Source organism: Mandrillus leucophaeus, unplaced genomic scaffold (assembly GCF_000951045.1).
Source record: "Mandrillus leucophaeus isolate KB7577 unplaced genomic scaffold, Mleu.le_1.0 Scaffold1213, whole genome shotgun sequence".
In the NCBI taxonomy this organism is placed as follows: Eukaryota; Metazoa; Chordata; class Mammalia; order Primates; family Cercopithecidae; genus Mandrillus; species Mandrillus leucophaeus.
In genome coordinates this window covers 1146222-1174131 of record NW_012100466.1, presented here as the reverse complement: position 1 = coordinate 1174131, position 27910 = coordinate 1146222, and the positions used below count along the sequence as shown (strand labels likewise).

General features: G+C 33.5%; 2 protein-coding genes across 3 annotated transcripts in view; one reads left to right on the top strand and one right to left on the bottom strand.

Annotated features, from left to right (window-relative positions):
* POF1B (premature ovarian failure, 1B) overlaps positions 1 to 8105 on the top strand; it is a gene marked incomplete at its 5' end in the record, with an annotated part of 92145 nt that extends 84040 nt beyond the window's left edge. Inside the window, 2 exons of the mRNA XM_011971358.1 lie at positions 2297 to 2411; positions 5545 to 8105. Coding sequence (XP_011826748.1) covers positions 2297 to 2411; positions 5545 to 5550 — 121 coding nt within the window. The remainder of the gene's footprint in view (positions 1 to 2296; positions 2412 to 5544) is intronic.
* Positions 8106 to 11648: 3543 nt separating this feature from the next.
* The window catches only part of ZNF711 (zinc finger protein 711), a 28726-nt gene continuing 12464 nt past the window's right edge, over positions 11649 to 27910 (bottom strand). For both annotated transcript variants that reach the window (XM_011971356.1, XM_011971357.1), the window contains 6 exons: positions 20536 to 20691; positions 19709 to 19846; positions 17542 to 17679; positions 16622 to 16669; positions 14861 to 15004; positions 11649 to 14358 (listed from right to left, as the gene is read on the bottom strand). In XM_011971356.1, coding sequence (XP_011826746.1) covers positions 13181 to 14358; positions 14861 to 15004; positions 16622 to 16669; positions 17542 to 17679; positions 19709 to 19846; positions 20536 to 20691 — 1802 coding nt within the window. In that variant the 3' untranslated portion in view covers positions 11649 to 13180. The remainder of the gene's footprint in view (positions 14359 to 14860; positions 15005 to 16621; positions 16670 to 17541; positions 17680 to 19708; positions 19847 to 20535; positions 20692 to 27910) is intronic.

Here is a 27910-nt window from a genome sequence, read left to right as displayed (position 1 = left end):
AGCACCATTTATTAAATAGGGAATCCTTTCCCCATTTCTTGTTTTTGTCAGGTTTGTCAAAGATCAGATGGTTGCAGATGTGTGGTATTATTTCTGAGGGCTCTGTTCTGTTCCGTTGGTCTATATATCTGTTTTGGTACCAGTACCATGCTGTTTTGGTTACTGTAGCCTTGTATATAGTTTGAAGTCAGGTAGCGTGATGCCTCCAACTTTTTTCTTTTGGCTTTGGATTTTCTTGGAAATGCGGGCTCTTTTTTGGTTCCATATGAACTTGAAAGTCGTTTTTTCCAATTCTGTGAAGAAACTCATTGGTAGCTTGATGGGGATGGCATTGAATCTATAAACTACCTTGGGCACTATGACCATTTTCCGATATTGATTCTTCCTATCCATGAGCATGGACTGTTCTTCCATTCGTTTGTGTCTTCTTTTATTTCGCTGAGCAGTGGTTTGTAGTTTTCCTTGAAGAGGTCCTTCACATCCCTTGTAAGTTGGATTCCTAGGTATTTCATTCTCTTTGAAGCAACTGTGAATGAGAGTTCACTCATGATTTGGCTCTCTGTTTTTCTGTTATTGGTGTATAAGAATGCTTGTGATTTTTGCACATTGATTTTGTATCCTGAGAGTTTGCTGAAGTTGCTTATCAGCTTAAGGAGATTTTTTTTTTACACTTTTTTTAAAAAAGTACTTTAACAATGTTGCTCTTCTGTCTTCTGACTTTCATTGTGACTGATAAGTTTTTTGTTAATCTTATGATTTTTGTTCTTTGAATAATGTCCTTTCTTCTCTGAGACTGTTTTTAAGATTCTCTTTGACTGGTTTTCAGCAATTTGATAATGATGTGCCTCTCTGTAGTTTTCTTCATGTTTCTTTTTTTCACATTCACTGAGCTTCTTGGATACATGTGTTTATAGCTTTACATCACACTTGGAAATAATTTGGTCATTATGTCTTCAATTATTTTTTTCTGCTGCCAATCCTGCAGGACTTTAATTATACATATATAAGGACATTTGATATTTTCCACAGTTATTTCATGCTTCGTTCATTTTTGTTTCCATTTTCTTTTGTTTTATTTTAGATTATTTCTCTTGATGTATTCAAATTTATTGGTCTTTTTTTTTTAATGCAGTGCCTAATCTGCTGTTAATTTACTGGTCTTTTTTTAAGGCAGTGCCTAATCTGCTGTTAATGCCATCTATATTTTTAATCTTTAGAAGTCCATTGTGGATCTTTTTTATATTCTCTATTTCTCTCCTCATTGTGTTCATGCTTTCCTCTAACTTCTTGAATATACATTGTATATTTTGCATGTTTGTAATAAATGCACATCTGCCTACTAATTTTTTATCAGTATTGTCTCTTGGTCTGTTTCTACTAATTTATATTTCTCTTCATTATTAGTCATATCTTCCATTGCATGACTATTCATTTTTCATTGAATGCAATGAATTGTGATTTTATATTGTTGAATTTTAGATTTTTGCTAGGGTATTACTTAAAATATTTGGGGTTTTGTTCTGAGAGGAAATTACTTGGAAACAATTTCATACATTCAAGCCTTGCTTTTAAGCTTTTTGAGAATAACCTGTACTTTGAGGCTAATTTTATCCCACTACTAAGGCAATATTCTGTGGTATCTATCTGATGGCCTCTACATCGGGAGAGCTTTTCACTCTGCTTAGTGGAACACAAAACATTACCAACCCTATGAGAGCTCCAAAAATTGCCAGCCTGCTCTTTTCTAGTCATTATTTCCTAAGTCTTGGTAGCTTCTCCACATATAGACACACTGATCGGTACTCACTCAACGGTTCTTGGGAAAACCCCTACAGCTGTCCTGACCTCTGCCTATGTAGCTCTCTTCTGTCTGCTCCTGTGCCGCACAAACTCAGGGTGCCTTTGCCTATATTTATTCTAAACTTTATCATCTCATCTTGGTGAGACTGCTGGGATCTGTTTAGCTTCCTTTTCCTTATCTGTGACCAAGCAAATCTCTCCAGGCAGTGAGCTAGGCACTTGTAGGGCCCATATCATTTGCTTCCCTTTTCTGGGGTCACTGTCCTGTGCTGCCAGTGGTCCATCATGGCCAGAAACAGAAGTCTCTCTATTTTATTTTCTTGAAAATAATGGTTGTACATCTTTGTCCATTGAAATTGGATTTTTTTTTTCTTTTTTCAGTTAAAAAGTCATTCAGAGCCAAATTGGCTTAATAAGGGCAATCAAACTAGGAGTGACTAAAAAGGAATGTAAGTTATTTTCTCATGCAGCCTGTAAACTCTTTTCTTGTCTACAGGTACAGGACACAATATCCAATCCTAGGCCTCCTGTATGATGACTACGAATATATACCACCGGGTAGTGAAACACAGACTATTGTGATTGAGAAAACAGAAGACAAATACACTTGTGTAAGTTCACTTGGACATTTTTAGCCCTATTTTGATTATATATGTACAGGTTTTTTTCTTTCTCTTTTTTTTTTTTTTTTTTTTTTTGAGACGGAGTCTCCCTCTGCGGCCCAGGCTGGAGTGCAGTGGCGCGATCTCGGCTCACTGCAAGCTCCGCCTCCTCCCCGGTTCACGCCATTCTCATGCCTCAGCCTCCCGAGTAGCTGGGACTACAGGCGCCCGCCACTATGCCCGGGTAATTTTTTTTGTATTTTTAGTAGAGACGGGGTTTCACTGTGTTAGTCAGGATGGTCTCGATCTCCTGACCTCGTGATCTGCACGCCTCAGCCTCCCAAAGTGTTGGGATTACAGGCGTGAGCCACCGTGCCCGACCGATTATATATGTACAGCTTTTTAAAATTGATGTAAAAAATCAAATGAACCAAAAACTTTTGAGTATTTTTTTCTCTTGGGATTTTCTGTTTCCATTATTGATACATAGTGGGAATTAAGAAATTTTGGAAAGATTCATACATAGGGCAATATAATTGATTATTTAAGCTATAATATAAATATAATTTTTGCCCCACAAAAAGAAGATAAACATTAGTGATATACTAATTTTATTTATTTTCTTGCCTAGCTCAGTAGTTATTGAATGGGTTCCATTCAAATTTTCCAAAAAAGTTTCCCTTTTCCTAAAGCAGGTAGCAAATGTCATAGACAATTATGAAGGCAACTGGAAAATGGAGAAGAGGCATGTTTCAATAGAATTGTCTTGCAATCTTGCATGTGGTACCTATTCCTGTGGATTTTACATATATATGTATACACATGTATATACGTGTGTGTGTATATATATGTGTGTGTGTATATATATATATAATTAGGATTTAGAAAGAAGAGATGCTTCCAGCTTCCTCACTAGATTGTAACATCCTCCAGCTTTAAATCCCACAGTTATAGTGAGGCTGCTGAAGAATACTTTAAACATCATATACTCCAATATTTACTTTACATTCTACAACATCCTCCAAAATGGCCAGGTGACATGGATCTTAGCATCTTTTAGGTGGTCCAATCCATTGCTAAGGGGACTGATTATTGAAACCTTCTTATAAAGGAATGAGAGCTACTTCTCTAAAACTTTCACATATTGCTCTATTAAGTTTTAAAGTAATGATCATCAAACAGGGGGTATATAGTTGTCCTTCACTATCCATGAGAGATTGGTTCCAGGATCCCCTGCAGATATCAAAATCTGTACATGCTCAAGTCCCTTATACAAAATGGCATAATATTTGCATATAACCTATGCACATCTTACCGTATACTTTAAGTCATTTCTAGCTTACGATACCTAATTCAATGTAGATTCTAAGTACATGTTATACTGTATTGTTTAGGCGGTAATAACAGTAAAAAAAGTCTGTATATGTTCATTACAGAAGTGATATTTTTCCTGAATATTTTCAACCCATCATTGGTGGAGAACCCATGGATACCAAGGGCCAACTATATATTCCCTAGCACAGTTGCTCTCTGCAACAGCAATTTTGTACCTTAGGGGACATTTAGCAATGTCTAGAGACATTTTTGGTTTTCACAACCAGAGGGGTGGGTATTATTGGCATCTAGTGATTAGAGAACTAGGATGCTGCTGAACATAATACAGTGTGAAGGACAGTCTCCCACAACAAAGAATTGTCCAGCCCCTAGTAAATAGTGTTGAGGTTGAAAAACTGCTAACAGAATGTTCTTGGGTTTTTTTCCTAATTATATATTCCTACACTGGTTCAAGAGATTCTAATAGTAAGCCACTGGTAGGGATCATAGGAATGTGTGATATCCTTCTGGTGAAATGAACAGAGAAAAGTTTGAGGATTCTAGTTCTCAAATCATACCGATCTGACTTAAAACATTGTGAAAATGACAGCTTTTGACTTCTTATGATAAATTATCTACCTGTCAAACTACTGAGGTACTAAAAGTAGGCAAAACTAAATCTATGACTATTAAATGAAGAAATGGTTATCCTTGTGGGGTGGATACTGATTAAAAGGAAGCATAAGGAGGGATTCAGGGTCTCAATAATGTTCTGTTTCTTTATCTGGGAGATGGTTGTGTATGCATGTTCAGTTTGGGAAAATTCATTTATTTGAATACTTATGTCAATTTTTTCTACATGTTTATTATACTTCAATAAAAGCCTTAAAATGCTTAAGTATACCATGGTGAGCAATAGACAAATATACAAATATCAATCAGGTATTCTGCAGAACCTTTTGAAAAATATTTTAAAATTACACTTCAGATGTATAGTTAATAAAATTAAACATCTGTTAAATAACTTTTAGAAACATCTTTTGGTTGAACAAGCTCAAATATTTAAGTCAACAAAAAAAAATCCAAAAAGTTTCTTTAGCGCTGAAGCCCTTCTTTTACTACAATCCAGCCATCAATCTTTTAAGTATGGTTGTTGTCATCAATGAAAGCAACCAATGTTTAGTAATCCCAAAGTAAAAATAACCGCATTTAAACTCTGAAATGTTGTTTTTGTTAGGTCATTAATTAGCTGAAAATTACTTACTACTAATTATCAACCCATAGAATTTAAAATTTGCCAAAGATAATTTGATGCCGAAAGTTAAGACTGAGAAGCAATTGCTGCTACTCACCCTAACCACATGTGTCCCAGAGGTGGCAATATGAAGACCTGCCAAATAAAGGGTCTACAGAACAGTAGCCGCTACTTCTCTCTCCAGTAAAAATGTGCAGCAGTAAAAATCAAAATTGATATTTGAAGAATCTATAGATACTGATAGCAAGGTCAGAATATATTTAAATGCATTCACAGATGAAAATCCATATTTATTAAGAGACAATTGGACATACTTAAACTCTAAATAATACTAAGAAGGAAATCTACTTAATTCTCTTTCACTCTTAAAGTCATTTGAAACATACCATGACTAAAGTAAGAAAGACAAATCATTGTGTCATTGAATATATGTATAAAACAGTGCCACAAAAGTGCAATGGATGTCCTTTTGTTTTATGCATACAAATTTAAATAATTTTCCATAACTTTGCATACAGTAACATTGACTTTAATTATGAACCAGTTGTAAGATAACTTTTTTTTCTTTTCTAGCCATGAATGGATCCACTTCAAAGTATTACAACTCAAAGGCGTTTTTGTTTTGTGTGTGTGTGAGTGTCTGCATTAGTACTTTGTTATTTTTCCATCACTAAAGGCCAATCAGAATTTGGAACCATGCTGCTAACCCAAGAAATCTAATGGAATGAATTAGTTCTGTAGATGACAGCTTCTTCAGCCATTTATGAGACCTAAATCTTTTCTGTAACACTCATGTATTCAGTATAACAACATACTAATTGAAAGAGGGACCTGCTTGTTTAAAGTTTGATTGCAGACACCGTAGAAGATAGCTCATTATTTTTCAGATAGGGTGCCTCCTAGATATTGAACTAATTTGTTGGGGTAGAGATTTTACAAGTTATGCCATTAGAAGATTTTCTCTGATATTATATGTGCAGTTCAGTCACAAGATGAAATCATGGTTTTTTTTTTTTAACAGAAAAAGATAAAATACAATTGAAGCAAAAATAATAGCTAGTATAGAATACATACCTACTTTGCTTTTCACATTTGCTTTTCACACTAGGCCTTATGACTAAAAGATATGCTTTATTCACACTATTTTCACCTGTTGGAGAGATAGCTAAGTCAAAGGTGATGATCAATTTCATTTAATAGGGAAGTGGAATAATATCTTTTGAAATAACTAAGTCCACTAAATTATACAGTATGCTATTCTGGTTCTAAGTACATATTAGTCCCTTGGCAAATCTGTTCTTTTAAAGCATACCTTCCCCAAATGAGCCTACCTCTTAAAAAACATATAACACAATATGGTAGTAGTAGGTGGAAGGAAGGTAAGTTTTTTCATAGTGGTATGCAAACATGTCATTGAAATATTACATAGATATAAAGACCTAGGGAATAAAAATAGCAACAGCAAATACTTGACAGATTTATCCTACTTGGGAGAAATATTTTGTAGCAGAATATTTAGTATGCTTAGAAGTTGATTTAGCAATTGGGCTTTAATGACCTTACAAAGTGAACATAAGTGAACACAAGTATTTTTTCAATGCAAGATGAGTATGAAAATTTTAAATTTCAACCCATCTAGCTAAAGTTAAGACTTAGCAAAAATTAAAATGTTGCCTTTGTCCAAGTACAGATTAAGGCACCAAACATATTTGGGTATATAATTTGAAGTTTTGAACTGAAATATCTTTGCAAGTATCCACATAAAATTCTGCAATGCCTTATAATTATATTATAATAATTATTCATTATACTAAGAAACCATTAAGAACAGTTGAGGCACTACACTACATCAAACCATAAATGAGGAAAAAACTTTTAATGTTCGTTTCTAGAAGTATTCAAATAGGTCTTGATATGAAGCTAAAAGCCTCATTTATATTATCTTAATATTTTGGCTAAAATGTTAAGCTCCATAACATGAATTGATACAATTCCAGTTTTATCAATATTTTGTGATAGAAAAATGTTAATATTCTTCATGAGCTATACAGTTCTTACATTTTTTTTTCCCTTGGTGTAGGAACAACAGAGGAGTTTCTCCTCTGCCAATAATTCATATATGTAACTGTAAAAAAAGTGTTCTATGTTATGCACACATTACAAATAATATAAGGGGAAGTTTTATTAGCTTAATAGGAAACTGTTATTATTAAGGTTTAAAAATGAGAACAGGTGTGAGTTTTCCAAAATACTTAAAAAAAAACAGTGTCCAAAATTCGGGGGCAGTTAAGGAGTCATGGATGGAACTAGAGGTCACTATGTTAAGTGACATAAGCCAGAAACAGAAAGACAAACATTGCATGTTCTCAATTATTTGTCGGATCTAAAAGTCAAAACAGTTGAACTCATGGATATAGAGAGTAGAAGGATGGTTACCGGAAGCTGGGAAAAGGGGTGTGCGAGGGGAACTGGGGATGCTTAATGTGTACAAAAACTATATGGTTAGAAAGTATGAATAAGACCTAGTATTTGATAGCACAACAGGGTGAGTATAGTCAATAATAGCTTAATTGTACATTTTAAAATAACTAAGAGTATAATTGGATTGTTTGTAACACCAATAAATACTTAAGTGGATGGATACCCAATTCTCCATGATGTGATTATTTCACATTGCATGCCTGTATCAAAATATCTCATGTACCTCATAAATATGTACACCTATTATATATCCACAAAGATTTTAAAAAGTAAGAAGTCAGCACTTTATTGGCTCACTTGATCCATGGATAGTGAATTGGGGTCATAACAACATCCTTACCATACTTAACAGTTTTTTCAATTGTAATACAAAATGTGATGATATAAAGAGCTGTTCTATATATTTAAATGACAAATATATATCTTTTCCAATTTGTGATTAAGATCAATAGAGGTAGTAGTGATAAATTTCCCTCTCATAAGTTTCACATTGCTTATCTCTGAAAATTTCAAAGTTGTCAGGTGAGGAGTGCCTATTTATCTAATTTATATTCCAGTATGTTTTCACTTTAGATTTGTCACATAAAATGGAGACTGCGCAATGACATGCAAAGTAATCTGTTTATGTGTCTAAATAAAATATGTGAAGTATTTACATGGTTTGTGTGAAAGTCCAAGTAGGAAATATGCAGAAGGATTTTTAGTTTAGCTGTATATTTTTGTCAGGAAATTATCATCATGTGAATGTTTATGTTGGAGCTAACAAGCATCACTCTCATTAAAAACAAAAGCAGAAAATTTCCTTATGTGGACTACTTTAACATAGTTCAACCTCCAGTTGAAGCAAGTTTCTTCTTTAAATTAGAATTTCTTTGCTTTCAAACTTAGATTTCTAAGTTCCATAACTCACTTGTTCCATAAAGCATTCTTCCCATCCTTGTAATAGTGCTTTTGCTGCCTTACTCCTTCTTAACATAAAGGAACAAAATAAAGCTTTAAAAAACTTTCCATCTCACCGCCCAATTTAGATCACCTTAACAAAAAGCCATCATCACACCTTTCCCATTGTTGCAATCTACAAAGATGACATGTTTCTTTTGAAAATATTAATTCTTTTGAAAGTAAATAATATTGTGAAAAAGTTTCCTTATGAGGTACATCTTCCCCACCACATGCCAAAACCAAATTGACTGGATTTCCATAGTACTTTTTGTCCAGTTAAAAAAATATGAAGCATTTCACACACAACTTAGGATATATTAAATAGTACATAGAAAACATTTAAATAAAGGAAGTAATAAACAAGTGCATCTTTCTTAATAAATCATTTAACAATATTTAGTCCTGAAGAAGACATACTTCAGAATTGTTTTACGAGAAAATCAGATAGCTAGGCAGTCTTGGTAATCTTAGATTGGCCTGTCACAGACAATGAGATGTTGTTAAGTTCATAGCCTTTACGCTTGGTTTCCCATCCTACCACATTAAAATAATTCTTTTTCAAATTGAAGTATATGTTCCAGAGATCCTTTATGTTGGAACAGTGTTTCCAATGTAATGCTTTGATTCTGTAGTTTGTTTGATAATAGTGTTGAATACTTATTAATTCATATGTGCCAAGATCCAATAAGACAGACAAATGTCTTTAAATGGGAGAAAATATAGGCTTTTTGATCTAGTTCCCTAAAAGAGTCTGATGAGCCAGCCATGTCATGATGGGTGAGTGGCACTGGAATCTAGGACAAGAGGGTTTTGGAATCAGATGGGAGGTGACTAGGACTTACATTATAGGTTAAATGAGATAGTGTCAATATTGTCAATTGGTCCAGATTTTAAAATGGAGGAGAGTTCCCTTTGGAGTAGTTACTTCGGTAATGATCAAAGAGAAAGGCATAACTGAAACAGGCAAGCGACACATTTTTAGTTTGGGACATCTAATGCTATGCCCTTGAAGTTACAAATTAGCCAAGTTCTTCTGCAGGACCTTTAGGAATCTAAAGACCCCTCACAACAATATCCAGTTCTTATCCAGGATCCAAGACAAGAAGAGATCTTTCTCAATCAGTTCCAAATTTACAAGTTATAATTCTTTTGGAAGAACAGGGTGGAGTTGAACAAAGTTGGGAGATTGGGAATGGTCTCAAACCAATTATATTCTAAGGTTCTAATCTAGTCCTGCAGCTTCTCTAAAGCCTTATTAGTTCAAAAAAATCGTACTGTATGGAATACCAAGTCTAGTCAGCTTTTTCTTGGTTCTCACAAGGGGAAGTTGAAAGAGTTAAATGAGATGATTATTTTGTCCCTCTGCCTTCATAGAAGACTAGTCATTTCCCCCTTGGAAGTAAGCATGTTAAGAATTGTGCTGTATCCTTCAAAACTTGTTGCAAAGATGTCTGGGATTTGCTACAAATTAAACCAGTGGGGGAAGGAAGCATCAAAATAAGCTAATCAGGGGTAAGTGGATGAAGGGATAAGTGAGGAAGAATACAAATGAAACAAGATTGGCCATAAAGTGATAATTATTGAAGCTGGGTGATGGCTATATAGAGGTTCATTATATTTTTCTATATGGTTTTCTGCAATTAAAGGGATATGTATCTTTAAAGAAAGTTCAAGGTTCAAACTAAACTTGTGGTTGTCCTGTAAGAGACATGAGCAGTTGAATTTAAGGGCCCTATCTGGGTAAGAGTTCCCAAATACTATCTTCTCCTTCATGGCATAAGCAATTTAAAAGTGACAATTGGATAAATCTATCTACACATATGACCCTGAACTGTTCTAGAAAAATGTTTTTTCAGTAATTCCCAATTTTTTCTTTGTCTTGTGAAGGTACTTTGACTTACAGATTTACATTTTTTAGGTGGAATCTGTTCTGGTATGTAGGAAAGCATTATGCCAGGAAAATCCATAGTTTAAAGACAATATTTTGTTTGTAACATGGGCTAAATTCATATCTGCTCTACCTGGGCTGACATTTTCTAAGCCCAATATACATATAGAAGAAAATCCATATACTTTTCTCTAGCTCCACTGTAACCATGACAATTAGAATAACCTCTTAACATGGCTGCATCGTTCAGCTCCTCTACATTTCTTAGAGCCTCCAGAGTGATTTTCAAAACATGTAACAGTATTCTTTTCCTTAACTTTTCCCAAGGACTTCCCGTTTCAAACTTCTCATAGGGCTCATCTTTTTTTTTTTTTGAGATGGAGTTTCACTCTTGTCACCCAGGCTGGAGTGCGATGGCGCAATCTTGGATCACTGCAACCATCTCTTATCACTCTCCCTTGCTAACGATTGTCCAGCCAAAGCTTGTTGTATCTCAGGTTGTTTGCATCTGCAGGTTTCTCTGCCTTGCTCTTCCACAAGATCTGGCTGGCTGCTTCTTACCACTCATATCTCAGCTTTAATGTCATGTCCTCAGTAAGAATTCCCTCTGTCCACTCACCCACAACTATCTGTTTAAGCATAGTAATTAACATGTGCCAGAATTACAGCAGGTGCTTTTATCTACCACCTTATTACTCATATGGTGGCAACACCTGGGAACTTAATAGGAATGCAGAATTGTAGGCCCACACCAAATCTATTGAATCAGAATATGCATTTCAGCAAGTTCCCTAGGTGATTTCTATAGACGTTAAATTTAAGAAGCACTGGTCTAACATGTGAGGCTGATATTTCTTTTTCTGCTAGTGATTAATAATAATTAATAATTCAATTGACAAAGAGTCTTAACTAACCATGCCATATATATAGAATTCTATGAAATGCTCACTGGTTTGAACATAAAGTTATTTTTATGCTCATTTGCAGAAATCTTTGCCAAACACACACATCAATACTTTTCCTTTTGAATGTATATTGGGGAACATAATTAGATGTATTCACTGCTCAGGATTGTATCATTTAAGCAAGTTAAGAACTTTTAGTTTTCTCTATAATATGAAATCTAAGATCTTAAAATGGACACTTTTATTTATAGTATTTCATTATGATTTTAGCAGATAACATACATTCTTAAGAAATATGCATTACACAGTCATCATAACTGTTTAAATTCCTAGTTCATGTTGTTGTTAATGAACAAAATTCAGCAAGACATTAAAGAAAGGACCAATCTGCCTAAGATAAATCGGAAGTGAAGTCTTTTAATACAAAATATTGCAACTTTAAATAAACTCATAAAACCATGAAGTGCAATAAATGCTTTTTATTGTATGCTCATTTCAATGAGTAACATTTAGAAATAATAATCCCACATAACAGTAGCGATCTTATTTTACAGCGTGTACATCATTTACAGCCACATAACACACAATTTTAGTAGATATTCCAAATTTAATATTCTGAAGTTAAGAAAGATAAAAAATTTATTCTCAAGGAACTGATTCTTATCTGGTGCAAAAACAGAAAGGTGAACATTATTTGAAACACAAAGCCACAATATAGCATGAAGTAAAATTACATTTTAATTATGGTAAACAGCTGAATGTAAACATGAAGCAACTAAAACTTAAAAGTACATATCATATGCATTACATTTATGAACAGGATTTTCATAAAATTTCCCTAAACCAGTTTTTAATATTAAGTGCCATTTTGATTTGCAGCATGCTAACACAAAGCGTTGTTAAAGGGATGCATATTTTAAGTTTATACACTGTAAACTAAATATCCACCTCCAAACTCTATTGGCAGCATATTGCTCTGTTTAAATACTGCATAAACACTGCCTCGTATTGAAAATGCATGTTAATAATATGGTATATAGATTTTAAAAATCAATTTCAATAATGGCATAAAATTGCACCTTTAAACATTAGAGCAAGTAAGACTAGAACAATCATACTTGCTAAGACTGTCCTAAAAAAACTCTAGACATTATAATATTTAAGAAAACTGTGTTCTCTCAATTTAATCTTTAGATCATTAAGAAATATAGTGCTGATTTTGTTTGCAACGCTAATGTTGCATCCAGTTTCGAAAGCCACATTTGACTCAAATATACTTTTGTCATATATGCCATACTGAACAACAATCAACTTGAACATCAGAAAAAAAGGGAACTTTAATCTTTATAGACTTCACCTTAGACCTCAGCACAGAATGCTATATTTTAAGTATCCTATCCTGTGATAAAATATTAACAGCTCTGAATTCTTTTTTAATAGTACTGAATTAATCTAACCTGCTTTCCAGTTAGTTTTCTTTTAATGAATACACAAAACTTTTGTTGTTTCTGGAATTTAATTTCCAGGTACAATATAAAAGGCTCAATGACTAAGTGACTGATGAATGACCACATTTTGTCTCCCCGCCCCATTTCTAAAATTGCATAAAAGTGGGTTTGCTTGCTATAGCAAAGCATCGCTAAACTCAATTATGTATTCTCTTTTCAGAAACATTTGTATCTAACATAATCAGCCAAATAAAGTATTTGTCTTTGCTTTTCCCCTCTGTAGTTTAAGTATGCATATAATACTATTACATAGATACTTAAGAAGTTTTTCTGTGACCACTATAGTGCTTCTTAAATTCTTTAAGTAATTTTCAAAGGGCTATGGGATCCCCCATGAATTCAAATATTTTAAGATCTTTAATACAAAGAATGTAAAGTCATGGTTTAGTATCAAGCTTTGAAACCTGGTGAGACAGTTAGTGAGAGTTTTCTCCCAAGTAGCATATCATATCTCCTAAATAGCTTCTTTCTTTATATTGATCTTATTACATAAGAGCCTCTTTGTGGTGCCTCATAATATGTTGATTTTTTTCTGATGGTCTTCGGAATCCCTTCTTGCAGAATTCACACCTGTGTGGATAGTCTTTTGTATGTATCGATATCACATGTCGTTTGAAGCCAGATGCATCTGTAGTGCTATATTCACAATACTCACATTGGTAAATCTTCCTTCCAGTATGGGTCTTCATATGTTTTTTGAGCTCATTTTGTTGTCTGAATCCTCTCTTGCACCTTTTACATTTCAATGGCTGATCTTTAGTATGAACTGAAAGGATATGGCCACTAAGAATAAATGGATCGGATGTTTTAAAGTCACAGTGCCTACACTGATGAATCTTCCTACCCTTATGGATATCACTATGCTTTTTGAGCTCAGAAGGACGATGAAAACCTTTATCACAGACCTCACATTTGTGAGGAAAATCCTTAGTATGAACAGATATGATGTGCCGCTTAAGGTCACTTGAATTGGTGCTCTTATGGTCACAATGAGGACACTGGTGTGTCTTATGTCCTTGAAACAAATCCAGATGACGTTGAAGCTCCCTCTCATCACCAAATGCTTGGGGACAATGCTCACATTTATATGGCAAATTGTTACCATGTTTAGACTTAATGTGAGTTTTCAGATTTGATTGATCTGCACACCTGAAAATGCAATACTGACACTGATATGGCTTCTCACCAGTATGGGTTCTCATATGTTTCTTGAGTTCAGAAGGATGTCGAAAACCCTTCCCACACTCAACACAAACATGAGGAAAATTCTTGCTGTGAACGGCCAACAAATGTCTGTTTAACAGTCCTTGTTCTGCAGTTTCATAGTCACAGTATTTGCACTTGTGCATCTTCGGCTCCTTGTCTCTTAAAATAAGTTTATTGGAACTCAGTGGACTAGCCTCTCTGTATCTTCGTGTGTATTCTGTAAATTCATGGGTTTTGTCGACTTTGTTTATAAGCTTATGGCTTTCTAAGTGGTTATGGAAACTCACTTTCTTGTTAGTTGTAAAGTCACAATCTGTACACTGATATTTTTTTCTCATTAAATGATCAGGATGATTCTTCATGTGTCTTTTTAAGAATCCCCTGGATTTAAACTTTTTTGTGCAAATATGGCAAGGGTACACTGTGAGGGGCTGTCCATCAGGACCTATTATAACAGCTAGATAAAGAAAAGAGAAAGTTGTGACATTTGGTCAGACTGTTTTAAAGGATTTTATAACAAAAGTGCCAAAACTAGTTGGCATTCACTATGTGAAAACTATACTAGTTGAATAAAATTCTGTAATATAACAAATACATAATAAAAGCAATTTATGCAAAGTAGCTCACTAAAATGTAATGAGCAGCACTCTACTATGAACCACTCACATGTCAAAATGCAGTATCATATATATTTTGAATACCAAAAACAGGTACCCTTTATTGTTAAACCAACATGAAAATTCTCTGTAAAAGTATCTTTGGAATAAAGAGCAAACAACCATAGTTTTATTAAGTACCAGTCACACAATATGAAAAACAAAAACCAATTATCTATAGCATACACAAACAGGTACGTGGAGAGTAGAACTGCCGTGTAAACCACAGATATTTTTCTTTGGTGACAAAAAAATACTTCCACATCTCAAATAATTATAATATTCATAAAGCAAAGTATTTACCTGTTTGCCACTGCCTGGTTTCTCCCCTTCTCCTCTTCTTGGCTTTTTGTTTAAGTACTTTATTTGTATTAATGCTGTCACAAATTTGAAGGTACTGTGCTGCTGTACTACTTCTGCTTTCTAATGCTGAGTCCAAAGTATTTCCTGGAAAAAAATTGAAACATTATTAAATTACATACATTTATACTTTTTTGGTTCTGTTGGATGAGTTACTATAGATGACATGACACCAAGTTACCACTGTGGTAGTAAATTTCACAAAGTATATCCATCTTATGATTCTGTTTCTCTCTCTCACTCTTGCTCTCTCTCACTCACAAGTAAAGACATATATGTGTAAACACTTTGAATAAGATATCATGTGAAATTAACTTTAAAATATCTCAGTCTGATCATCAATTAAATTTAAAATATCTCAATTTTATCAGGAATAAACTGATAAGATGAATGTAACATAAGAAACTAGATTTGGGCTGGGCATGACGGCCCACACCTGTAATCCCAGCACTTTGGGAGGCTGAAGCAGGAGGATTGCTTGAGGTCAGGAATTTCAGTCCACCCTAGGCAACATAATAAGATCCTGTCTCTACAAAAAAACAAATTAGCCAGGCATGGTGGCATGCACCTGTAGTCCCAGCTACTTAGGAGCCTGAGATGGGAGGACTGCTTGAGCCCAGGAGTTCAAGGTTGCAGTGAGCTATGATTGTGCTACAGGACACCAGCCTGGGTAACAGCAAGACCCTGTCTCTTCAAAAAAAAAAAAAAAAAAAAAGAAGAAGAAAAGAAACTGAATTTGAAACAAAATCTTGGCATCAGACCAACTTTTTTTTTTTTTTAACCAATGAAGGCTGATGAAATTAATTTAAAAAGAAATGTAGATATATTAGTGAACCATTATAGTTATGGTGACTATGTGTAATGCATAAAAAACAAAACAGATCTCTTGTAGATATGCTTCAGAATAATGTACTTGATATAAAGAGTACTACATATTAATATTGATTTTAGGGGTTAACATATGGTAGGCAATTTATTGCAATTTAAGTACTTAATAAAATCCTAGTTCTCAAAAATCCGTTGTGGTTTTATGCAATTTAGCTAAAAAATGTAGACCTACAAAACTGTCAGGTTAACTTATATGCTGTGATCTATACTTCTCATCAATTTCTCGAAATCAACACTTAAGTTTAGAGAGTCAAACACTCCCCAAGGGTAGAAACAGAACAATGACACGTTATCATAAGAAAGTATCTCCTTGCTTAAGAAAACTTAACAAGAAGATCAACTAGAGAATAACACTATATAGAGTCTATTAAAACTAAAACAAAATTAAGCTGACACATGGGTTTTATATAACAGTTATATATAAATGCACTGGTTGCCATAGAAATTAAGAAAACAGTTCTGCCCCGAAAAGAACACTAACAAGGGGTTGATATCATGAATAATTGTTACTTTTCTGTCCAAATAATTTCTATTTTATTTTTTCCATAGCAACCTGTTATGGTCCATGTGGTAAACTGCCTGATGCTTGAAGTTTGAGGGAAATCTAAATTGAACTGCATTTACAGATTAACACACATTATGTCCACATATAAATTAATTCCTCAAAGAGGCAAACACCTATTTAACTAACTAGATTAGGTATGACTAAGCAAGTAAGAGTCCAACAAATGTGTCTGTAGACACAAACTTGTTACTTACCAAGCAGTATATAAAGTCAAACCTTTAACTCACATCTCATATACAATGCTCTCTCACCTGATGCTTGACAATCTTCGTATCTTCGGGAGACTCTTCTTTCATCTCCTTAAAAAAAAAAAAGACTAATTAAAAACTGATATGCTAATTATAATGACTACTAGTGGATCACATCTTAATCTACAGAATCTTACTTTGCCCACCATTCCTTGGGTTAAAAAAAAATTGTTGCGTTCTTCCACTCCCATAGGTTAGATAATGTCACATACTGAAAATAAGGGCTGCTGTCAGCATCCTTGGAATTGTCAACATCTAGAACAATTTTACTTTTTAAATGAAAACTGGGTAGATATTTCTGCAGTGTACCCCCAACTTTGAAGATGCTCAATAAATGACTGTTGAATGAATGAACCTTTGGAAGAACCAAGTTTAGATAAATTAATGCATTTGAACATCAAAATTTTTCAAAGTAAAAAGTATACCTGGACCATCTTGTACATTACATAGGAATGAAATAAAATAAGACTGAAAGGGAAAAAATAAGTTGATAAATTTACCTTTCATTATATACTTTCTAAAAGAGCATACCTGGGTTTCTGTTTCTTTTTCAAAACCCCAAAACCTTATCATCTGTAGAGTTAATAAATGAAATAAGTTTTTCCAAAAGAGGAAGGATCGATTTTCAAAGGCTATTCCTATTTTAGAAAAATAAAATTTTTTATGGCACTCACTTATACAGGTAGGATTTAAAATAGATCATACTGAAAAACATAATGCATTAAGCAAGATTCATTTTAAATAGTACAAGGTGTGTGGTAGGAAAATCATCTAAAGTAACTAGAGATGAATCAGTCCACAGTGTAAAACATTTTATTATATTAGCCAATTCATGGTGGCGTTCACACAGCTTATTTAATGGCCTATAGGCTGAGTAAATACATGTTATGTACTTATCAGGTGAAAAAATGCCAGTATCCTACCATATGCCGCAGCCCAGACAACAGGGACAACTGTTTTATTAACATCAGAGTCCTCAAGCTGAATCTCAGGGAGAGAAGTTCCTTCCTCTTCCCCTACAATGACTTCCATGTAAACTTCATCTGCTATTTCAGCGCAACCTAAATTTTAGAAATAATTGCTTGTTTATAACCCCAAATATTTAATAAATGGGTAAAAATTCCAAACAATGTAAATCTTTCAACTTTCAAATTTCAGTTTGGTTAATTTAAAAATTTATAAATTTAATTTCAATTTATATTAGGCACTTTTGGAGGCTAGTGCCACTAGGAGACAATCATTTACCAAAATTCTTATTCTCCTCTTAGAACCAAGTCCTATGGAAATGGCTTTTAAAAATTTTATAAAAACATGTGCGCTTGAAATATATGGAATGATCATACATTCTACCAGGCATTATACATTTATTTGCCTGACAGTCTTCTGGGACTCAGAAAATATTTCTCATAGAAATAATACTAGAAAGTGGTCCATACTATCTCATATACTATATTATAAATGAAATGCAGTACTATACATGTAATAAAAAAATCATCAAAAACACTAATTGAAAAAAATTTAAAATTAAAATTATATATGTATATAATGCTAGTGATCAAGAATATGTGGACACTCTTCAATAGGCCAGATTTTAAGAGATTCTACTGAGGAGAGAAAGCATTAATGAGTTTCATTTAACAAAACAATATTGTGATAAGAAAAAAAATATTTAAACCTAGAGAGCCACAATATACTTTATATAAAATAATCTGTTTACATTTAACCTGTTAAATAGAAAATTATCTTGAATTTTTGCTTTTCCTTTGATTCACATACTGGGATCCTGGATGACTACAGAAGAAATGTGGGGGAAAACATGGGAAAAAAGTATCCCTCTTCTCCCAAGTTTGTCTTCTCTCTATTAACCAAAAACAGACACTGGTCTAAGTTTCCCACATTCCCACAGAATTCTGGTATAAGTTAAGTTAAACCTCAATCTCTCATCTCCTACTGTGCCCCTTTCCTTACCAATGAATAAAAAAATAAAGAATTTAGAGACCAAATAGAAATTATTTGATTAAACTATTTTCCTATCCATCAGAATCTTCTCCATTCATTTGTTCTGGTATTTTCAGTTGTAATATATTACTCATGTTTGGGGGTGGAATTCAGCACCCTATGACTTCTAGGGAAGGAAACTTGGAGTAGGTATCAGAGTGCAGCACAGATAAAGCCCAATATTGTCAAGTTAATGCAGTGAAATGGAGGCTCTTACCCTTCTAGGGCAAGGCAACATTGTGTTTTTCTCAGCATAGTAAGAAGACAGGAATAGCCTTAGGAAAGGGCTGCATTCCTATACTGAGGTGAGGAGAAAGTAGGCAGAGAGTAAAATGTCTTTATAAGGAAACATGCAGTATGTCAGGAAAGGAAACCTGAGGAGGTTTGATCGTCCTGTGGTACTTAGCCCCACAAAACCTTAAGCAGCAACTGCTTGGAGACCATCAACAGCATAAGAAATCAAACTCCTGGCAGCTTGGCTTGGAAGCATACTTACATAAGATAACCCCTTAGTGACAGGAGAACAAACCATCAGCCCTTCCATTGCTAAATCCAGAGAGAAGCCAACAGTGCCCACTGCCATGTGGAAAGAACACTGGCAGTGGAGTTAGATAACCATTAAAATCCTGCCCTTCACACTTAATATTGGAATGATTTTGGATAAACTGTTTTCCCTGAATCTTTTTTTTCCTTCCATAAGACAGAGAAAATACCACCTATCTCATATCTGAGTGGTAAGAATTAAATGAGATAACATCTTGCAACATATTCAGTAACGCACAGAAAGTAGGTACTCAATAATTACATATTCATGAGCTTCACTGATGTCAGGAGCTGTATGTTGCTCATCTCTGTACTTCTAGTATAGTATATTAAGATATATTATCTAACGTTTGGTGATTTGAACAATACATGTACAAATGAATGGTCAAAAGGACCCTTCTCTTCTAAATTATTTACAGCAAAGGGTCAAAGGGTCAGGCTTATTTTACTGAACTTTGTTCCTATACAGTGCTTGTATCTCTGAGATTTTTTTTTTAAAGAATGCATGATGGCTACTGATAAGTCACTAGAGTGCCCTTATTTTCTTACTGATATCATCTTCTTCTTGAGAAGAATCTTTAACTGCCATGTAAACCATCTTCTCCCGCTGCATTCGGCTCTGGTCAAGCACTCCAGCTACTGAATGTCCACTGGTGTATTCACTCTCTGTGACAATTTCTGTTCCACCTTAAAAATTAAAACACATATTAAAATAGAGAAGTATCATGGAATAATCACCTAAATTAATAAGGAGAGTATATAGAAATATTTCCCTTTAGAAAAAAAAAATTCCAAAATAAATTTCAAAGTGCCAAGAACATTTTCCTATAAATTATACTTTAAATTTTCAGCTATCACTGAGAAATGACAATTGTTCATCCTTACATCAAACTTATACGCCAAGCAGTATATAAGTCTTTTATATGTATTTACCCATTTAACCCTCACAACAGCCTTACTAGGTAGCTGTTATTATTATGGGCATTTTATGGATGAGGAAACAGACAGAAGGGGGTTAAGTAACTTATCAAAGGTCACTTAGCTAAGTGGCAGGACCTATTTAAAACCCAAGCAGCCTGCCTCTAGAATCCATGCTCGTAAACACTCATTATAGTTTCTTAATCTAAACCAAATCCTCTCCAATCATTTGTTTTTGATATTTTCTGCTGTAATATTCTACTCATGTTTGAAAGAATCGAAGAATGACATATTCTGCATTCCTGCTTTACATTCATATACAATTTTTAAAAGTAGATTATCCCCAAAGAAACATATAATAAAAAACTATGCTTTGAGAATGTTTTTAAACTAGTCCTCAGAAAACAGAATAAATTATAACTCCTATTAGAGCAATAAATTAAAATTAGTATTTGTACCTATTTCAACATCATCTTCAGCCTCTGCTTTAAATATATACACTTTTATTACTTCTGAACCAAACCCATCTTCTTTAACATCTTCTTGTGAACCATCACTGCCAATTTTTAATGGTGTATTCCCCATATGCTCTAATTTCTCTCCAACATCATCCACTATAAAATATAAACAAAATTAATTCAGTCAAAAAGTACCATTGACAAAAAACAAAAGAAGAAAAATTACCACTGACATTTACTGGCTGTTAAGCTGAAAGTGTAACGTGAAATAATGTTAACCACCTACCTATTGTATTCACTTAATAACCTATTATGAAGCCATTAAAAGTGTTATGGTTCATGAATAATAGACATTGGGGACTTCAAAAAGGCGGGGGGAGGGGAGATTGTGAGGGTTGAAAATTTATCTATTGGGTACAATGTTCACTATTCAGGTGATAGGTACACTAGAAGCCCAAACTCCACCACTACACAATATTACATCCATGTAATAAACCTGTACATGTGCAACATAAATCTATAACAATAAAATTATTTTTAAAAATTAAAAAAGTGTTAAGGTTCATGAGAAACAGTATACATGATCAGTTATATTACATAATCACCATTATATAAAAATCTATTTATAGATTTCAATTAATAGATACAAAATACTTAACCATATAGCTTTAATTAAAATGGCTTCATATTTCATCACTTTCAACATTTTCAGGTAAATCCTAACACCAAATTTAATAACAGAAAAATTAAGAACATAAAACATATATTACTCATAAAATGAGTTCACATAAACAACAGTTCCCAAATTCAATAGTGGTTGTTTCTAAAACAAATTAGCATACAAGATCTAGGATTTAAAAAAAAACACAAAGAACACCTAAATGACTATAAAAGGGACTTTTCATAAATCATGGAAATAAAATCTTAGTAAATACTCTAATTTCTGCAGGGTCAATGGAAGACAACTTCAAGTCATAAATTTTGTATATATCTAGATTTTGCAATGTATGCTTTACTTCAAAATTATATGTAAGGGAAATAAATGGGTATTTCCCCCTCTTTTGCCTTATTAAAAGTAAATCATATATAAAGATAAGGCAACAGTATTTGGGCCTATTTCTTACATTTTAAATATACTTAAAATTTTTGATTCTCCACTATATAGTCTTTTAGGATAACACTTAAGTTTACATGAATATTATGCATGAACTATGCAATGAATAGATTAATAAACTCTGTCTTCTGACCATAAATAATATTCAAACAATATATTCCTCCTAAATATTATATGCCTATAATTTTTTATTTTAATGCTGTTCCTATAAAAACACAAATGTAATCTAAATTGAAAATCTACTCCTCATTATATATATCACAGTACTAAATATGAAACATCAAATTGTGAAGCCCCTACATACATCTAACAATTGTAGAACCATTAAAAACAGAATAAAGTGGCATTAAAAAGCTATTAATTCAGCACTCCTAAAAACAATTTCAGCAAGGTCTAAATGGGTCAAAGTCTAGATTTTCCTTACTTCAGTTTCAAACTTGATACATACAACTTCAAAAATATTCCTTAGGCCTTTCAACACAGTGGAAGACAACACATATCAAAATTTATTTTTACATTGCAGAGTTACTTTAACTTTGTGATTAAATATAAATGATTCTATCCTATTTACAAATTTTAATAGCTTATTGTCTGTGAAAGAAAACATCCAAATGATCAAAATAAAGACTACATATTTTCATTCCATCACAGCTCCTAATTATATTACTAAACTTTTGGCAACGTTTTTGACAATGGGACAAATTAAAATAAAAAAAAAAATGATTAAGTATTTGATATCACCGGCTTAACAGCTTCTCTTATAAAATAATGTTGAATCAAAATGACATTATAGAAAAAATTATCATTAAGTTTTCAGAAAAAAACTATATTTTCATTCTTTAATTAAAAACAGAATATTTAAAAAACTTCAAAAAGTGTCCAAAATACAAACTTTTAGGCTGAAATAACTTATGGTAGATTAATAAAATAATAAAAATACTCTCATTTTATAAATTCTGCTTTATTATACATGAATAGTTTAAAGTGATCGCAGTTCCTTCTGGGATAAGCTGAGTTAAAACTATTATTCACAAAATTAAAGTTCATGAAATGAAAGTCACATTTTTTTCACCACTTCTCAATAGTTTTGTACCATAATTTTAGCATTAAGTATGAAATTACTAATACTATTCTCTCTGATTCCATTTCTACCTTTTCTTAAGGTTCATACTTTTAAGTTTAATGCATTCATTAATTTTTACTTAGATTCCTCAGAATGAGAAATTTTGAAATGTACTAACTGAACTTATTCTATATTTTAAGTTCACAGAAGATGATAAAATTATTAAAGATGTTGGCATGCAGTTTTAAGAGGTAAACTATCAACTTGAACAAGATTTATTCTATATTCTTTGTTATGGAAAGTACGAAATTAACAAAGACTTAATAGGCAATCAACTGACTTTAGAAATAAATCCCCAAAGGCTCTTCTTAATGCAGATAATACTCAAAGAACTTTAAATTCAAGCTTAACTTTTTTGCTTGTTGTAAGGTATGCAATATTCAAGTCCAATAGTGTTATTTCTCAATCCAGCAATAAGTGAGTAATAAAATACCCACCACAGAATTATTCTGGTACTAAATATAATATAAGAAAGTGAGGTACATTGTTTGCCAACACTGCAAAGTTTGGTAACATTCAATATTTTTTTTATGGCCCACTCGCACAATTTAATTAAAATTTCATTTTAGTAAAATGTACAATATAACATTCCTTTCTAAAAGTTAGGTAGGCTTTTTATTTTACCTGTTGTATGTTAGTTACATCTACCAAAATTATATGGTGAGTATGGTAAAAAACAAAACAAAACAAAAAACTATACAGTATACTGATATACCACAGCAATGGGATTAGGCAATATACAAAGGATCTGTATTTCACAACAGTGAAAAAGCAAACAAGACAGTTACCTTTATATTTCAGAGGTATGCCACTTCCAGGTATGTACCCAAGAAAACTAAAAATATGTACCTACACAAAAACTTGTGCACAAATGTTCATGGAGCATTATTCATAATAGCCAAAAAGTGGAAACAACCTAAATGTCCATTAACTGATGGATGAATGGATAAACAAAACGTGATAATACCCATATAATGGAACGTTATTAGTAATACTGAATGAAGTACAGCTGACCCTTGAATAACATAGGTTTGAATTGTGCAGATCCACTTATCCATGAATTTTCTTCTGCTCTGCTACCTCTGAGACACCAACCCTTCTTCCTCTCCCTCCACAGCCTACTCAATGTGAAGACAATAAGGATGAGGACCTTTATGATGACCCACTTCCACTTAATGAATAGTAAATATATTTTCTCTTCCTTATGATTTTAACATTTTCTTTCCTCCAACTTACTTTATTGTAAAAATACAGTATATAATACATATAACATACAAAACTGCTATTGGTAAGGCTTCTGGTCAACGGTAGGCTGTTAGTAGTTATGTTTTTGGTAAGCTGAAAGTTACATATGGCTTTTCAACTGTGTGTATGTCGGCGGGGGGGTGGGGTTCAGCACCCCTAACCCCTGCATTGTTCAAGAGTCAAATGTACTGATATATGTGATGACATGAATGACCCTTGAAAACATTATGTGAAGTAAAAAAAGCCAGACATAAAATGCCACATATTGCATAACTCCATTTATATGAAATGTCCAGGATAGGCAAATCTATAGAGGCATGGTTGCCTCACAGTGGATGGAGAGTGGGGTAACAGCTAAGGGGTATAGGGTTTCTTTTTGTGGTGATGAAAAAGTTCTAAAATTCATTGTGGTGATGGTTGTACAACTCTGTGAATATACAAAAAACCACTTATTTGCACACTTCAAATGGGTAAATAAAATGATGTGTAAATTATATCTCAAAAAAACCATTATAGTTTCTAAAATTATAAAGGCGTTAACTTTTTTTACCCCTGAAATTAGGGAGGTTTTAAATGAGATCTCCCATCATGATGTTAACAAGATATTTTGCTTCATACAAAATTATGTTCCTTAAGCACAAATCCTCAAGAAAATACCAGTAAACTAAATTCAACAGCACATCAAAAACTTAAAACACCATGATCAACTAGGTTTCATTCCAAGGATGAAAGGTTGGTTCAACATATGCAAATCAACAAATGTGATTCACCACATAAACAGAATTAAAAGCAAAAACCATGTGATTATTGCAATAGATATGGGAAAAGCTTTTGATAAAATCAAAATGTATTAGCCCTTCATGATAAAAACTCTCAAGAAACTAGGCATCAAAGGAACGTATCTCAAAATAATAACAGCCATTTATGACAAAACCACAGCCAATATCAAACTGAATGAGCAAAAACCAGAAGCATTCTTCTTGAGAACTGGAATAAGACAAGGATGCCCACTCTCATCACTCCTCTTCAGCATAGTATTGGAAATCCTAACCAGAGCAATCAGGCAAGAGAAAGAAATAAAAGACACCCAAACAGTAAAATAAGTCAAACTATCTCTCTTTGCTGATAATATGATTCTATACTTAGAAAACCCTAACGACTCTGCCAAAAGGCTATTAGAAGTGATAAACAATTTTATCAAGGTTTCAGGATACAAAATCAATGTACAAAAATCTGCAGCGTTTCTACACACCAACAACATCCAAGCTGAGAGCCATATCAAGAATGCAATTACATGTACAATAGCCTAAAAAAATACCCAGGAATATATTTAACCAAGTAGGTGAAAAACCTCTACCAGGAGTACTATAAAACACTAATAAATGAAATCATAGATGACACAAACAAAGGAAAAACATACCATGCTCAAGAATTGAAAGAATCAATATCATTAAAATGGACATACCACCCAAAGCAATCTACAGATTCAATGCTATTCCTATCAAACTACTAACGTCATTTTCACAGAACTGGAAGCAGTTCTAAAATTCATATGGAAGCAAGAAAGAAATAGCCAAAATAACCCTAAGCAAAAAGAACAAAGCCAGAGGCATCAATTACGCAACTTGAAACTACACTACAAGGCTACAGTGACATAAACAGCATGTTACTGGTACAAAAACAAACACATAGACCAAAGGAACAGAAAAGAGAACCCAGAAACAAAGCCACATAACTACAACCATCTAATCTTTGGCAAAATCAACAAGAGTAAGCAATGGGAAAGGACTCCCTATTTAATAAATGGTGCTGGGATAGCCGGGAAGCCATATCCAGAAGAATGAAACTGGACCCCTACGTTTTACCATACAAAATTGAGCCAAGACGGATCAAAGATTTAAAGATAAATCCTCTAGCCATAAGAATCCTAGAAGAAAACCTAGTAAACACTATTCTGGACATTGGCCTTGAGAAAGAATTTATGACTAAGTCCCTAAAACCAATTGCAACAAAAGCAAAAGTTGACAAGTGGGAACTAATTAAACTAAAGAGCTTCTGCACAGCAAAAGAAACTATCAACGGAGTAAACAGACATCCTACAGAATAGGAGAAAAATATCCACAAACTATGCAACTGACAAAGGTCTAATACCCAGAATCTACAAAGAACTTAAACAAATCAGCAAACAGAAAACAAGTAACTCCAATAAATATGGGGAAAAGGCAGGAACAGACACTTCCCAAAAGAAAACATACAAGTGGTCAACAAACATAGGGAAAAATGCTCCACATCACTAATCATCAGAGAAATGCAAATGAAAACCACAATGAGACATCACCTCACACCAGTGAGAATGACCATTAATATTATTATTATTATTATTATTATGCCTGTTCATACCGACAAAGCTATTTTTTAAAATGTTTTTATTTCAATAGCTTTTTGGGGAATAGGTGGTGTTTGGTTACATGAATAAGTTATTTAGTGGTGATTTATGAGATTTTAGTGCACCCATAACCCAAGCAGCGTAACTGTACCCAATGTTTACTCTTTTATCCTTCACCACCCCCAACCCTTTCTCCCAAGTCCCCAAAGTCTAATGTATCATTCTTATGCTTTGCATCCTCATAGCTTAGCTCCCATATATGAGAGAGAACATATGATACTTGGTTTTCTGTTCCTGAGTTACTTCACTTATAACAGTCTCCAATTCCATCTAGTTTGCTGCAAATGCCATTATTTCATTCCTTTTTATGGCTGAGTAGTGTTCCATAGTGTATATATACCACATTTTCTTTATTCACTCGTTGATTGATGGGCATTTGGGCTGGTTCCATATTTTTTTTGCAATTGCAAATTGTGCTGCTATAAACATGCATGTGAAAGTATCTTTTTTGTATAATGACTTATTTTCCTCTGGGTAGATGCCTAGTAGTGGGATTGCTGTATCAAACAGTAGATCTACTTTTAGTTCCTTAAGCGATCTCCACACTGTTTTCCATAATGGTTGTACTAGTTTACATTCCCACCAACAGTGTAAAAATGTTCCCTTTTCACTCCATCCATGCCAACATCTACTATTTTTTTTTATTATGGCCAGAATGGCCATTACTAAAATGTCAAAAAAAAAAAAAAAAGATATTGGTAAGGCTGTGGAGAAAAGGGGACACTTAAACACTGTTGGTGGGATGTAAATTAGTTCAGCCACTGTGGAAAGCAGTTTAGAAATTTATCAGAGAACTTAAAACAGAACTACCATTCAACTCAGCAATGCCATTCTGGGTATATATCCAAAGGAAAACAAATAATTCTACCATGAAGACACATGCACTTGTGTGTTCATCACAGCATTATTTACAATAGCAAAGACAGGGAATCAACCATGGTGCCCATCAACAGTGGACTGGATAAAGGAAACATGGTATATATACACCACAGAATATTACGCAGCAATAAGAAAAGAAGAAATCACATCCTTTGTAGTAATATGGATGCTGCTGTGGGCCATTATTCTAAGCAAATTAATGCAAGAATGGAAAATCAAATACTGCATGTTCTCACTTATAAGTGGGGTCTAAACATGGGGTCCTCATGGACATAAAGATGGCAACAACAGACATTGGGGACCCCTAGAGGTGGGAGGGAGGGAGTGGGGCGAGGACTGAAAAACTGTTGGGTACTATGCTCAGTACCTGGGAGATGGGATCATTCATACCCATACAAATCTAAAATAAAAGTTGAAACCAAACAAACGAAAAAAAATAAAATTATATTCCTCAAAGGAGTCCTTATATTTGATACATGAGGTAGTTATCAAAATAATTATTCTAACTTAGAATATTCCAGAAACTTTTAAAAAAATCTTTTGCAGAATTAAATCATAGAAGATAACA